The sequence below is a fragment of the Camelina sativa genome, chromosome 15, assembly GCF_030686135.1.
Source record: "Camelina sativa cultivar CO46 ecotype springtype chromosome 15, ASM3068613v1".
Lineage (NCBI taxonomy): Eukaryota > Viridiplantae > Streptophyta > Magnoliopsida > Brassicales > Brassicaceae > Camelina > Camelina sativa.
The window spans coordinates 17,623,815-17,638,371 of NC_141894.1; the positions used below are offsets into that span (position 1 = coordinate 17,623,815).

Consider the following 14,557-nt stretch of genomic DNA (forward strand, 5'->3'; position numbering starts at 1 on the left):
TTGGAAAAAAAAAACACGATATTCAAAGATATTAATAATAATTTTGTACTCTTTCTGTTTCACAAAAAGTGTCATTCTGGAGAAAAAATTTTGTTTCACAAAGAATGTTATTTTACATTTCTAATGAGTGTTTTAATGTTAAATTTTCTTTTTTACCCCTAAATCCAAAGCTATTTTCATTGAATTTTGATAATTAATCAGTTAATAAAGAGAGGCAAATATGTATAATTCAATCTTTTCTTAATTTGTGTGAAATGTGTCAAAATGACACTTTTTGTGAAACAAAGGGAATATTTAACTTCCAATTGGTTCATATGAGCTAATCTTTTGTTGAATAAAAGATAGAAAATAATAATAATAATAATTTTGTAAACTTAGGTATATTTTTCATGCACTTTTAACAATAAACCTTGGTATGGTATTCAATTTATTGGGTTACAAATAATTTGGTAGATAAATTTTAAAACCGGATCGGTTCAATATTGGTCTAACTCGATTCTCAATAAGGCTGTTCTTTGCATTCTCCTATCGTTTACTTTCATGTCTAAAACCTCACACTCTCGCGTCTCGTGAAGAAGAAAGGAGGAAACCCCAAAAACCTCTGTAAAACCCTATTTATCAAACAAAAAAATGCAGCTTTCTTCGTTATCAATCTCGTTTTCCAAAATCTTCCCTTTCACCAAACACCATGGCCCTCCTCCAGTGGTCATTCACCAGCTCGCCGCGCAGATACAGAGCAACCGTAGCAATTTCGTGAGTCCGGTCAAAGTCTCCGGCTACTTCTCATCGATAAGCCGCGCAATCGAGGAAGAAGAAGAGTACAGGAAAGCACGCGCCGCCGTGAACCGTAAAGGCGTCGAATTGGAGAGTTATGCGATTGAGGGCATATCCGTAGGTGGGCACGAGACTTGCGTCATCGTCCCTGAGCTCAAATGTGTCTTTGATATTGGGAGGTGCCCTTCTCGTGCTATTCAGCAGAAGTTTCTTTTTATCACTCACGCGCATCTTGATCATATTGTGAGTTGTTTCAAAAAAATCGAGTCTTTGGTTCTGTGATTTGAATGGATAAGGATTAATTTTTTCTTGAACCCTCCTTAGATTTCGTTTTGTTGTGACTGCTTTGTGATTGAATTATGAGTTTTTGGATGAATCTTAGTGTTGAATCGACATTGTTCAGTGATTTGAATGGATAAGGATGAGTTTTTCTTAAAAGCATTTTCTTGAATTCTTGATGTTTGTGATTTTTAATTGAGTTATGGATGAATCTTGAGGCTAATCTAAGTGTTTCCTGCAGGGAGGTCTACCGATGTATGTAGCGAGCCGTGGTTTATACAATCTTGAGCCACCGAAAATATTTGTGCCACCATCTATTAAAGAAGATGTTGAGAAACTTCTTGAGATTCACAGGACTATGGGTCAAGTAGAGTTGAATGTAGAACTGATTCCACTTGATGTAGGTAATGACATATAGCGAAAACCCTTTACTAGTTTTATCTGTTTACAGTTAAGAAATCAATCTTGTTTAGGTAGCAAATCTTGATGAGCGTTATGTTTGTGGCAGGTGAGACATATGAGTTGCGGAATGACATTGTTGTTAGACCGTTTGCAACTCACCACGTCATACCGAGCCAGGTACTACACATGTCGTGAATTGGTCATGAGAGTGTTTGTTTTTAACTGATCTTTGAGTTCTGGATTATGGCTTCTCTCAGGGTTATGTCATCTACTCTGTCAGGAAGAAGTTGCAGAAGCAATATTCTCACCTTAAAGGCAAACAGATAGAAAAGATTAAAAAATCTGGCGTCGAGGTGTGTTTTGCTTATTGCCAAGTGATGTGAAAAGGGGAATTGTTTTTAGTGTTGAGGTTTGATAAATCAAAACTTATAATGTTGAACTTAATTACAGATTACAGACACAATATTATCCCCTGAGATAGCCTTCACTGGAGATACAACTGCAGAGTATATGCTTGACCCTCGTAACGCTGATGCATTGAGGGCAAAAGTTCTTATAACCGAGGTACTTATTTGAGTCCTAGTGGCGGAACTGTATATCATATTAAAACTCCACTGGATTAGATTATAGTTTCTGAGCTTAACCGATCTGGCAGGCAACATTCTTGGATGAAAGTTTTAGCACTGAGCATGCGCAAGAACTCGGTCATACTCATATATCTCAGGTATGCTATTTATGTTCAAACACTCGTAGAACTACACTGTTAATGGAACTGCACTGTAAAAGGAAATTTCTGCAAACAAATTGCAGATTATTGAGAACGCAAAATGGATCCGGAGCAAAACTGTATTATTGACGCATTTCTCATCTCGTTACCATGTAGAGGTGAGAGTCTCAATTTGACTTCATGTTCTTAGTAAAATTTTTAGTCCCTTGTGATGTATTTCATCTTATACTTAGTGTGGTTTCAATGGCAGGAAATTCGCGAAGCTGTGCTTAAGTTGCAGTCAAAAGTATCCGCAAAAGTCATTCCTCTTACAGAAGGTTTCAGGTCAAGATATTCTTAAAAAGATCTCGAAGGAGAGATATTGCAAGCAAAAAAGTAGGGTTTTGAAACATCTTTTGTCTGTAATTTTCATAGGGTACTCGCTAATGTAAGTTAACATGGAATGAAAATGAATAAAATGTTATAACTTGCTATAAAGGTAAAATTCTTACTATGCAACCTCCAAAGCTCTCTCTCTCTCTCTCTCTCTAGCTTGGATAAAAAAGAAAGGATCAATTATTTTATGATGTTCTTGTATAGGAAACAGAAAACACAACCCTTACGATGAATACAAATTGAAAGCAACAATTATAAAAGAGAATCATCTATATGCTGCAATTCTAATTTCTAAACATAGTCATCTCCAACAGTTACCAATGCGCTTGTTTTTTCTCAATGAAACATTCATTGATGGTGGCTTTGTTAAGTCATCATCAGTTTTAACTCTTAAGCTGCCTCCCTAGAATCATGTACGTACACTCAAAATATCAGAGTCGTCGGAGCAAAAGAGATGCTCCAGTTTTGTTAAGAAACAAACAATAGATATACATGGACATTAGACATAGAATACTGGTGCAAAATCCAAAAAGTAAAAGAAGAGGATTGGATTTATCACAAATCAAGGTCGCCGTGCGCAAACTTGTCTTCTGGATAGTACTGAGCTGTCAGTTAAATCCTGATTCGGCCCTTGATGCACCATTCAAATCCTCATACTCAAAGAAAGCTTTTCCAACTCCAGGTGTTAGACGACCAAGATGATCCGGAACGGGTCGCGGGATCACAACGTTCACCAAGTTACCAAATCTTAGACCTGCTAGTGTTATATCCTCCATTAAGTCTTTGTAATCTTCATCGTATTCGAGATCATATTCTACGTGAATCGCATCACTCATGCTGTCATGCATATAATCCTGCTGCAGCAGTTGTCATATCGTTTGAGAATATGCATCTGTTTCTTCAGACCCTCAAGCCCAACACTAGACCCTGAAGACAATCCGACACTAGGGTTAGGCTGCCTTACTTCTTCTACTACAGGGACTCCCTGAGACATTACCTTCTTCCTCTGCTCCTCGTCGATAAGGTAATGTTTTCCAATCGCTGCGGTGCTCATATTGGAGATCGTGCGGCGGTGAAAACTAATCCCTATTTTGTTTAGGTAAAGTGGTAAACGAACACAGGACCGGTCCGACCGGTCTAACCGAAATCGCTCTATTTTAATATTATTGCTTTCTGAGCTCAACGATCTGGCAGACAAAGTTCTTCCATGAAAGTTTTAGCACTGAGCATGCGCAAGCACTCGGTAGTCACACTCATATCTCAGGCTTGATCCTAATTAATGTTCAGAACACTCGTAAATGAAACTTCCCGAGAAAACACATTGCCGATTATTGAGAATGCAAAGTGGATCCGGAGCAAAACTGATTTATTGACGCATTTCTCATCGCAGTTACCACGTCGAGGTTATAGTTTTTTCATGTTTGTAAATTTGGAAAATTATGGCATGCAACCAAAGAAAGATAAGTTCCTATCACAACTTTTAGATAGAGGCAAATAGCAAAGATGCATTTGTTCCTCCAAAGCCAAACGAATTCGACATTGCTGTCCTAACGAGCATCTCTTTCGAAGTGGTTAAAGGCATGAAACTCTGGTCGAAGATGGGATCTGGATTCTTGACATTCAGAGTCAGTGGAGCAACACCCTACAAAGTTTTTTGCATGTTCCAGTTAGGTTTTTACAAAACCTTAACCATCAGAGACAAGAACACATCACTAAGAAATGAGAATGCTTACCTGATGTATAGCAAGGATACTGAAAATAGCTTCCACTGCTCCAGCTGCTCCAAGAAGATGACCAGTTGCCCCCTTCAGTCAAAATAAGTATTAACGACAAGAGTTTGACTCAAAATTTAGCATGTCACGTCTCTTATTTATTTGCAGACACAGTTACTACTTACGACTATAAGTCAAACATTTTGGTAACATCATCTGACTAAGAAAAATCAGGCATTTACTTTGGTGGAGGAGAATGCCAAGGTGCCTGAAGTAGCATGTTCAGAGAAAACGGTTTTGATAGCTCTTGCTTCCACGGCATCGCCTAGAAATTTGGATTTGATAACAGAATCATGAATTCAGTTTTTGTAAAACCAAAGCCAACCAACACGAAATTTCAATTTTTTTTTACCTATTGGGGTTGATGTTGCATGCGCGTTTATATAATCAACTTGGTTTGGACAAAGGCCAGACTGCAAAGTCATGGGCATTCAACCAAATAATTAGAATCCAAACTGCTAAAAGCAAAAACATAAAAGATCATCAACAGAAACCATTCTAGGAGCACCATAGCAACAACTATGCAGCTAACCATAGCTTACTTGTCTTAACGCACGTGTCATGGCCAAAACAGCCCCCTTTCCATCTTCAGGAGGTTGAGTAATATGGTGTGCATCGCCTAAATATCAAGAAAACTCACTCTTAGCTAATTCAAAATTTATATATCCACGCAAATTGTTTTTTACTATAATCTATGAGCCTAACCTGACATCCCATATCCAGAAAGCTCAGCATAAATTTTTGCTCCACGTCTTTTTGCATGTTCATATTCCTTTTGTTATAACCATAAATCAAAAAAAAATTCTTAGATTAAGACCAAAAACAGTTGAGGGGATGACTTTCAAGACTCCAGATTTTAGATGAAGGACATATCGTCTTCCATAAAATCTCACCTCCAATACTATAACCCCTGAACCTTCCCCTATCCTGCAACCAAATCAAATGGAGATGGAATCAACATCACCAAATCAGGTTCTTTTACATTAAGAATGAAGAATGTCACTCACACAAAACCATCCCGGTCACCATCAAAAGGCCGTGAAGCTTCTTGCGGAGAAGAGTTGAATTTAGTTGACAAAGCTCTTGATCTGGACATCAAAATAATCAAAACCTCTATGTTTGTTATATCTGTCCAAGAATAATATGTATAAATTCTACTGCTACAGAATCATTTTACGCATGAAAGCATTAACAAGGGCATTGCTAATCAGCTGACGCTGGGAGCCTGTTTATACATGAGAAATTTATGATACAGGACTTCTGTCTCCCAAAAGAAGAGACTTTGATTTGAAAACACATGAAGTGTGGGAGAACGAGCATTAGTTACCTAGAGAATCCAGCAACGGACAAAGCATCAATGCTGGACTCAGTTCCACCAGCCACCATAACATCTGCATCTCCAAATTGAATCATCCTAGTGGCATCACCTATAGAGTGTGCACCAGTTGCGCAAGCTGTCACAGCAGCATGGTTGGGCCCCTATATCCAAAAGCATGGCAATGGTAAGAAAACAGTTTTCTACTTAAGAACGTCAGAGGACCATTCTAGACATGTTATGGACTATAAAAGTATGTGGAAATCCATATGACCCCATTATCACAAAAGATAGGCTAAGGAAGAGTTGCTAAATTAAAACTCCTGTTATAAAACGATAAGCCAACCTCCATTAAACAACCAAAGATGTTGATATTATTTTGCATAAAAGAAAAGTGAAAAATTCAACACACCTGGAATCCATACTTCATGCTCACATGACCAGATGCCATGTTTACTAATATTTTTGGGATGAAAAATGGACTAAGCCGCCGCAGTCTCTGCATTACCATAGTTTGTTAAGTCTTACAAGCGGCTGAGATGCACAATTAGTTCAGGAAGCAATAATACAATCCTTAAAATATGTAATTCCTAAGAAAATGATTCAAAGACAACAATGACTAACCTTTTCACAAATCAGCTGCGCTGCTTCCACAATGTCACTTATACTTCCGATTCCACCACCAATTGAGACTCCCTGGTATTCCAAAAATTAGAGAAAACAAACTACAAAAGCAGAATTCATCATCATTTTGATGTACAGATGAGGAATACTTAACTGTTCTTTCTTTTTCTTCCTCCTCAGTTGGCAACCACTCTGCATCCCTCAAGGCTTCATCAGCAGCACATAAAGCATATCCGATAAAATTCGCAACTGCCTCCAGGAATCAAAAAGAACAATAACAAAACCTTAACTTTATGCATATCTGATAAAGCATATCATACTAGAGAAGAAAGAGATTGAGCTTTTTAAGAATACCTTGGAGTTTAGCCAAAGGGCTTCATCAAATTCACCTGGGTTTGATCCATAAGGCACAAAGGCCGCAACTTTAGAAGAGAGCTGATCAAAAGTATACAACTTTGTCTCTTCATCAAAAGACTTCATCTTGAGATCATCAAGAGTCAATCCTCTAATCCCACATTCTCCACCAATTAAACGCCTCCATGTTGTTTCAACGCCTCGTCCAAGTGGAGTCACCAAGCCTAGGCCTAGAGTCACAGTCTCTCATATCAGAGAAATTGCAGTGATAAGCATATGTAGAAGACATGGAAATGGAGTAAGAAAGAGACCAGTGACAACAACACGGCGAGGTGAAGGATAAGAAGAAGAAGAAGAAGTAGAAGTAGAGATGAAGCGTTTCAAGCGGAGGCGACTTGAGCTCAAGTGTCTACGGAGATAAGAGGTCGCCATTTCACTGCGACCGCGACGGAGACGACGGCGAAAGAAAGAGAGGAGTTTTGAGAACCGATCAGGGATTTAGTGGTTTTGATTGTTTAGTGAACCGATGGTTTAGCCAATTTATCGGTTTTACCGGAAATTAATTGTTAAATCCGTGCAAAAGAATCGTAAGCCAGACTGAAATTAATCATCAAACCGTGTTCTGTACTAGGGAGCGAGCTCACACAACTTCTGAAGGTGTCAATCCGATCCGGAAACAGAATTTTTTTTATAAATATTTTATTATAATTTAGATAATATATTACTAAATCGATGATACAAACACAGTTATTTTTTCTGTCTATCGAATAAAAGATTATGTAGATCACTGAATACTTGGACATAGGGGTGTCAATTGGGCTTTAGGCCCGCGGGCATAGCCCGTTATGTAGCTTAGCGGATCGGGCATGGGCTCTTAATTTGATGCCCAAAAAGTAGCGGGTCACGCGGACTCAGCCCGTTTGGTTTGCGGGTCAAGCAGATTGTGACCGCTGATGACCGCGGGGTAAACGGGCGGTCTGCAATTGTCACAGTTCCATCACTGATTCACTTCTATGCCAGTTCACAAGCGATGGTGCGGCACAGGGGAGGAGATTCGGGCTAGATTCGGGGTCAAATCCGAAGAAGACGAAAAAGGTACAAACACTTTCTCTCTCGCTGATCGTGTTTGTCTCTCAATTTCAATCTTCTGGGCTCATTTCTGATTTGTCTCTTCCCTAAATCCCTTGTTAGTTGTTACAACAACTACTACAAAATTAGGGCTTTAACGAGGAAGAACATCACTTTGAATCTTAAGGTTGTTTCAAGGTGAATGCTTTTTTTTATTTTATGAGTTCTGGGTTTTGTTAAGAATCTGCTTTTATATCTTCTTAGCTTTCCATCTGCTCAAAAGTCTTGAAATTTCCAAGCAAGTTATTTACTTTGTCAAAGTGTTGTTGATCTTCTGCAGATCAAAAGTATGGATCTTAATTTAGATGAGAATGAGATTCTAAAGGCTCGAATCAAACAACTTGAACTTGGTACGTTTTCTCAATTTCTCAACTGTAGTTTCTTTTTGTGTATTTCTCTTGGTGGTACTAGTTATTTAGACCTTGGACATGTTTCTAGGCTTGTAGAAATGGTTTTTTAGTCTTACGTTTTTGCTTCTCTGCAGCCTTCTTCAAGTGTATTCTGCTGCATTTTGCCTTCTCTGATGCAAAAGATTATTTTTCTCTTTTAGTTATTTACTTGTGTTTTCTTCTAATAAACTTGATATTGAGTTAGTTTATAGCAAATGGTGTATGACGACATCATCACTTGTTACACTTTCAGAAATTCTTCCCTTTCTCTTTTGGGTTATGCACTTAATTTGACCTTGGCTACTCTGTGCGTTATGCTTTTGTGAAGATATTATCTATCATGGTTTTTTGAGACTCCATTTTACTTCTGCATCTTGATTACCTGATATATGTTGAGTCTGACCACTAGTATTTCTTATAACTAGAGCGTAGTGAACTATAGAAAGATATTGAACAGTTGTGCATGCAACAAGGTGGACCTAGAATTCTTGGTGTGGCTACTCGGATGCATTTCCAGAGGTGTCTTATTTTCTATCCCACTTCCTTATTAGATTTAAGTTCCTTATTCAGCAATTGAATGCTACCTTATTTTTCCCTTCACCTCATAGATATTGTTGGATATGGCTCTAATAGGACAGCTAGCTTGGAGCAGGAGTTAGAGAGCTTAAAACTGAAGTTGGCTGCTTGCACAAGAGAGAAAAACAATATTTAAGAGGAACTTGCAGAATCTTATCGTATGAAAGTGATTATCTTTCTAAAGAAGAGATGCCCGCGGGCATGCCCGTTAGTCCGCAAAGCTAGGCGGAGCGGGCATGGGCAGTGATACTTTGCCCGCCGCCCGTGGCGGACCTGTCCGCAGCGGATCACTGAAAATACGGGACCGTCACGGTCAGCCCGTTCGGGCGCGGGCATGCCCGTTTGACACCCCTACTTGGACATTAAGGGTCCGAATGGTAACTGCGGTTTTGGTTGTGCGAGGAAAGCGGTATTGTAGTGCGGTACGGTTCAACTGCAGTTCGTGCGGGAGAAATCTATTTGCGGAACAAGTGCGGTTTGTATAAAATGAGCGGTACAGAATAATGTTTGATTGGTGAAAAAACTATTAGCAGTATTGTTAATAAAATTTTTTTTCAGTTGTTCATAAGAAATATATTTAAACATATGTTTTTCTTTAAATTTAAAAATTTATGTTTTAAACAAAAGTAATTGAATTGAAAATATTTTTTTTTACTGTATATGTTTCTTTTATACTTAAAAGTGGATTACAAAATCTTTATTTATGTTTTTCTTTATTTGATTACAAATTATTTACATGTATAATTTTTGTTTCTTAGTATAACTGTTTTTTCAAAATTAAAATAATAAAGAAATGTAACTTATTTGTAATAAATTTGCTGCAACTAAATCTATATTTTTTAATTGTAGATATAGTTGTAGATACATTTTGTATGAAATCAATTAATCATACTTTAATAAAATAGTTGAATTTAGTTTATTTAATTTCTATAAATCTGTTTTCAATTAGTAAAATATTTTATGTTGACAAAAAAAACTAGTTATATTGTAACTTGAGAAGAAATAATGAAATAAGGTTTACAAAAAAAATCAAAATACAAATATAAAAATATGTCATTTATAAGAATTATTAACAATATAAATTAAAAAGACATCTAGAGTTTTTGTGAAAAAAAAAATGAAAAAAGACATCTAGTGTTTTTTTAACAAAAAAGACATCTAAAGTTATTTATTAAAACATGTGCTGGTTTTAAATTTGTTTTATTAGTCATAAATTGAATAAAAAAGAAAAATCAATTTATCCTTTAACCAGTGCGGAATTCATTGTACCGCTAAGTAATTGGTAGTTAGATAAGTGAGTGCGGTCCATTGGTTAACAGGTTGTTTCAAAAAACACAACAGTGTTTTTTTTTCTTTTTTGAAAAACGCAAAAATTACAAAATTGACTTGAATGGTAACAAAACACGGATTTCAAAAAAAAAACTTAAAAACCGCACTTATACGTGTCGCCATTCATGGCCTAAATAAAACTCCAATTTATCCCCTTGCCTCAAGAGACAAGTCCATGCTGTCCTTCCACTTCTATTGGAAACATCCGCAAATTCAATAGAGAAAAGAAGAGTCAAAGCCATGAAAGATAAAGAGTATGATTCGTAACACATGGTTGTGGTTTTCTGATAAGTGTAGTAACAGTTCTGAAATGGCTTCTTCGAGGCACTGTTTGGAGGTCAGAACATTATATGATTGGGCTAAAACTTAATGAAATGCTTCATGTTACTACTGATTTAAGATTCCACTCTGGGATTGAGATCGTTATGGTTAGTTTATAATACATTCGAGTTTCTTCAACTTGTCCTGAGCAGTGTTTATATGGAGTTTCAAATCTGACCAGTACCGATGGAGACATCAAACGGACGACCAAACTGAACCGGAATAAGCTGGAAAGTGACTGAAGTATTCATGACTCGTGGAACTAGATCCTGGTTGAAGGGCATCATATTCAGAGTCGGAAAACCTAATTAAATGACAATGTTTTGGAGTCGTGTTATATTAGATGGTTCTAAAGCTTTGTTGTCATTTTATAGTTTTGTTGAAAAGGAATACGCTTGGGTTCATGTTCAATGTGGAGCTTGTGGACAGTTAGGACATAAAGCTTCCCGTTGCATGAACCAAAAGTTGCCACATCAAAAAGCCACCCAAATAGTTTCTAATGAGGTCAATGCTCCAGCCAATGTTAGCTTATCTACTGCCCCAGTTCTAGTCTCTCCAATCACTCTTTAACATGAATCCATCGATGTAGTCATTCAAGAAGGCTCCAAAGTTCAAGTCGATTCAGCCCCACCCATTGAGGCTGCCCCAATCCAGGTCACAAATCTATGCACCAAAGTGGCAGATTGCCATACAAATTTGGAAGTTCAAGTTGTATCTAAGGCTGTTTGCACAACTGAAATAGCTAATGAAGTTGCAGTCACAAAAGATAGTGATGTTCTTAGTGACCGAGAGGTAAGAAATGTCCTTGCTAAGAATAAGTTTAGCCGTTTGGGCTCTTCTTTTTCAGATGGGGATTCACTTCCCTCAGATGGAGATTCAGGTGATGCAGAGGATTCTGAAAGTGATTCTGAAATAATGGATCATATGACTCCTTCTGGACAAAGATTATTGCGAGAGAGATCGGTTCAACCTTCCATCAAAGCTAAAGAGACACAAGAGTCTTTTATTGCTCGAGGGAGAGGAAGCAGTGGACGTAGATCACGTGGTCGTGGGTACCGTGGCCGCGGGAATCAAGGACGTGGCTAGATGTCTCTTTGATGTTTATCAAAGCCAACCGGAGCGGAAGATTCGGTTAACTATCTATTTGGTCTACTTGTAGTATTGGCCTATTTCTATTATGCTTTTCCAGCTTTTAAAATTCTGTGATTTGTTTCACAAAGAACTGCGGGACTTTTGTCATAGCTTTTGTAATGTTCAGATTCTATAATTATTATAAAAAAATATATTTAAAAAAAAATAGAAAAAAGAACTATTATTGTTTTGAGTCTTTTGACTAATACTGAAGTTCGAAGATTATAAGGGGGTGTATTCAAATTGACATTTTAAATGATTTATGTAAAAGTTACAAATCCTATGTTATTCAATCATGAATTTTAAAAAATCTCCTGAAATCCACTGTTATTGAATTGATGATTTAAAAATCTACTTTAAAATCCACTGTTATTCGGGAGGATTTGAGAGGATTTGTTTAGTTAAAAATACAGAAATCCAAATCTCATGGTTTTAGGTAGGATTTGAAAGAATTTTCCTATAAATCATATCAACTTCTCTAAAATCTATCAAAATTCCAAATTTCCTAAATCTCATAAAATCTTCTAAAATCATGGTTCCAATACACCCCACTAAATGTGTAAAGTCATAAAGCTTTCATTTCTCATAAATATTCATAACTCAGAATTTACATACCAGAACACTTGCTATAGAAAACACATCAAAACTATCTTCAACTATAATATGACGTATAATATTATCTTCAAGATACTATTATTTTTTTTAAATATAACTTTATTAGTTTAACTTTACCCATTTTGTTGATCAAATAACCCTGTTTAAACCTAGTAAACACTAATATAAATGAGTTATATATTTAAAGCTAGACATAAAACAAAATTTTGTGAATAGTAATTTTGTTTTGCAATTTTAACAAAATCAAATCCATAAAAGGACTATCCTTTTTTTTTTTGACATTAGAAATAGAAAGCAAACAAAATAAAAAAGGACTATACTTAAAACTGAAAAAGAAGGAAAAAGTCATTAACAAAAAGAAAAAGAAAATTACTCTTTATTCTTTTTTTTTTGGTAAATTGAGAAAAAATAAGAAAAGTGAGTAAATCTGCAATGAATGTGTAAGTTAACAAATTTTGACTCAGTTAGATCGTATCTTACAGAACTGAAACACACAAGTGTTTAAAGTAAGAAATTTACACCAATCAAACTCCACGTGGCACGTATCTATCCGAATCGTATTAAGCCCTCATCGACGAAGACGAAAAGCCAATTCCTTCATAAACTTTTTTTTTCTTTTTCTCTTCTTACATAAACAAACAAAAAAAACTCTCTCCTTCCCCGATTCTTCCGTTCAAAAAACATAAAAAGTTCCAATCTTTCTCCAAACCCAAACCCTAATTCTCTCCCCCTCTGATCTGGGTTATGATCTGAAATCGGATCTAGGTTTTTCAAAGAATTTAAGATTATGAGGAAGAGAGAGAGAGAGAACCCTTGTTCGATTTGTGGGCATTACCATAAGTACGAGGAAGGTGAAGTTTGTGGGATATGTGGTCACTGTATGCCTGTTTCTTCCGATACGGCGGCGTCTCCTCCACAAGTCGTCCACGTCAGTGCTTTTCCCTCGGAGATCCTCCCTGAGTTTCTTTACCTCGGGAGTTACGACAACGCTTCTCGCTCTGAGCTTCTCAAGACTCAGGGGATCTCTCGTGTTCTTAATGTAAGTTTTTTCAAGAATTGGTGTTTTGTGTTATGACTTTGATTTGAATTCTTGAATTGGTTTTGTTTAAACAATTTGATTTGATCTTTTCGATTGTTCTTGAAGTTAGCAATGAATTGGTTTGAGTCTTTGAATTGAATTAGATTTTTGCCTATTCTTTGTGGTTTGTCTATAGTATTGATGATTATCATATATGGTTTCTGTTAAATTTCTTGTTTTGGTAATTGAGAGGGAATGTGTTTTTTTTTTTTTTTTTTTTTTTTTTTTGACTCTGTTTTTGTTCTCTGTTTCAGACGGTTCCTATGTGCCAGAATCTATACAAGAACTCATTCACTTATCATGGTCTTGATAATGAAAAAGTTTTACAGTTTGATGATGCTATCAAGTTTTTAGGTTTGATGATTCTATCCTCAATTCTCATAATCCTTTTTTTTTTTTTAATAGTTAATTTGATATTTTTTTTTGGTTTTTAATCCATTCTCTTATCGTTCTGCTTGTTTTGTACTGTTTAGATCAATGTGAGAAGGACAAGGCACGTGTTCTTGTTCACTGTATGTCTGGGAAAAGTAGGTAAGTACATTTATCATTCTCTGACCTTCTATCTAAAACTGCGGCTGCTTTCTTAAGATTGTCATGTCATGTTTTTTTTCTTTTTCTTTGGGAGAGTCGTAATCTTGTTTAAGTACATTTTAGTCTTAATTCCTCTTGTGTTTGATTACGAACAGATCACCAGCGGTTGTTATAGGGTACTTGATGAAACGTAAAGGGTGGAGACTTGCTGAGAGTCACCAGTGGGTTAAACAAAGGAGACCTACCACTGACATAAGTCCAGGCAAGTACTTACTAGGATTAGAAACTTATCATTGTTCTTGATGAAGCTGTTGTAGTGTTTGCTCATTGCTTTTTTTTTTTCCTTTCTGTACAGAGTTCTACCAACAACTGCAGGAGTTTGAGCAGGCGATATTTGGATCTGGGATGATGTCGGCAATGAATATCAATGATGCGCCAACGTTTGGGTATGGTTTCCCTAAAATTGATAACCAAGCACAAGGCCCTGTGTTCAACAGTGGTACTACTTCTTCTATATTTTCATCTCCTGCTTCAAGTATCCCTCCTCAAGAGTTCACTTTTGGAGCAACTCCACCAAAGCCAACAACAGGTGGTGATATTACCATGGATGGCTCTTAGAACCAAATCATCATACTCTGCAAAAATATTCACCAACAAACATACTGTTGTGAGAATGTTTCTTTTTCTCTTTTTTTTTTTCCTGTACATGGAGATTGGTGCATTGCTTGAGAGATACATGAGATGAATCTTTATGGTTTCGGTGTTTTGCATCTATCTCTATGTTTAAGGAAACATCTTTGTCTCCTTTAATCCTTATTCTCCAATAGTTATGTATTC

The 14,557-nt window shown here is 36.6% G+C and overlaps 3 protein-coding genes across 7 annotated transcripts; 2 read left to right on the top strand and 1 right to left on the bottom strand.

The window, feature by feature from the left end:
* The first annotated feature begins 489 nt into the window (after positions 1–489).
* LOC104747131 (tRNase Z TRZ2, chloroplastic) lies at positions 490–2,659 on the top strand. The gene is made up of 8 exons (XM_010468703.3): positions 490–1,017; positions 1,295–1,457; positions 1,562–1,632; positions 1,713–1,808; positions 1,906–2,019; positions 2,111–2,179; positions 2,266–2,340; positions 2,433–2,659. The coding sequence occupies exons 1-8, from the start codon at positions 631–633 to the stop codon at positions 2,520–2,522; spliced, it is 1,065 nt and encodes a 354-aa protein (XP_010467005.1). The 5' UTR covers positions 490–630; the 3' UTR covers positions 2,523–2,659.
* Positions 2,660–3,906: 1,247 nt separating this feature from the next.
* Positions 3,907–7,284, bottom strand: LOC104747132 (3-oxoacyl-[acyl-carrier-protein] synthase, mitochondrial). Of its 5 annotated transcripts, none has more exons than XR_015582360.1 (14): positions 6,934–7,148; positions 6,623–6,852; positions 6,423–6,521; positions 6,269–6,340; positions 6,057–6,143; positions 5,657–5,808; positions 5,337–5,417; positions 5,223–5,256; positions 5,035–5,101; positions 4,872–4,948; positions 4,682–4,787; positions 4,512–4,594; positions 4,291–4,362; positions 3,907–4,199 (listed from the first exon to the last, which is right to left on the bottom strand). XR_015582360.1 is itself a non-coding variant. In XM_010468705.3 (14 exons), the coding sequence occupies exons 1-14, from the start codon at positions 7,052–7,054 to the stop codon at positions 4,038–4,040; spliced, it is 1,398 nt and encodes a 465-aa protein (XP_010467007.1). In that variant the 5' UTR covers positions 7,055–7,284; the 3' UTR covers positions 3,907–4,037. The 5 variants fall into 5 exon arrangements, 1 of the variants encoding a protein (XP_010467007.1); XR_015582359.1 differs by having other exon boundaries at positions 4,455–4,594; positions 4,682–4,742; positions 6,934–7,147; XR_015582361.1 differs by having other exon boundaries at positions 4,682–4,784; positions 6,934–7,147.
* A 5,284-nt stretch (positions 7,285–12,568) lies between these two features.
* LOC104747134 (protein-tyrosine-phosphatase IBR5) lies at positions 12,569–14,530 on the top strand. Its single transcript, XM_010468707.2, has 5 exons — positions 12,569–13,150; positions 13,444–13,543; positions 13,663–13,720; positions 13,876–13,982; positions 14,076–14,530. Exons 1-5 carry the CDS (start codon positions 12,899–12,901, stop codon positions 14,336–14,338), a joined length of 780 nt encoding a protein of 259 aa, XP_010467009.2. The 5' UTR covers positions 12,569–12,898; the 3' UTR covers positions 14,339–14,530.
* Positions 14,531–14,557: the final 27 nt, after the last annotated feature.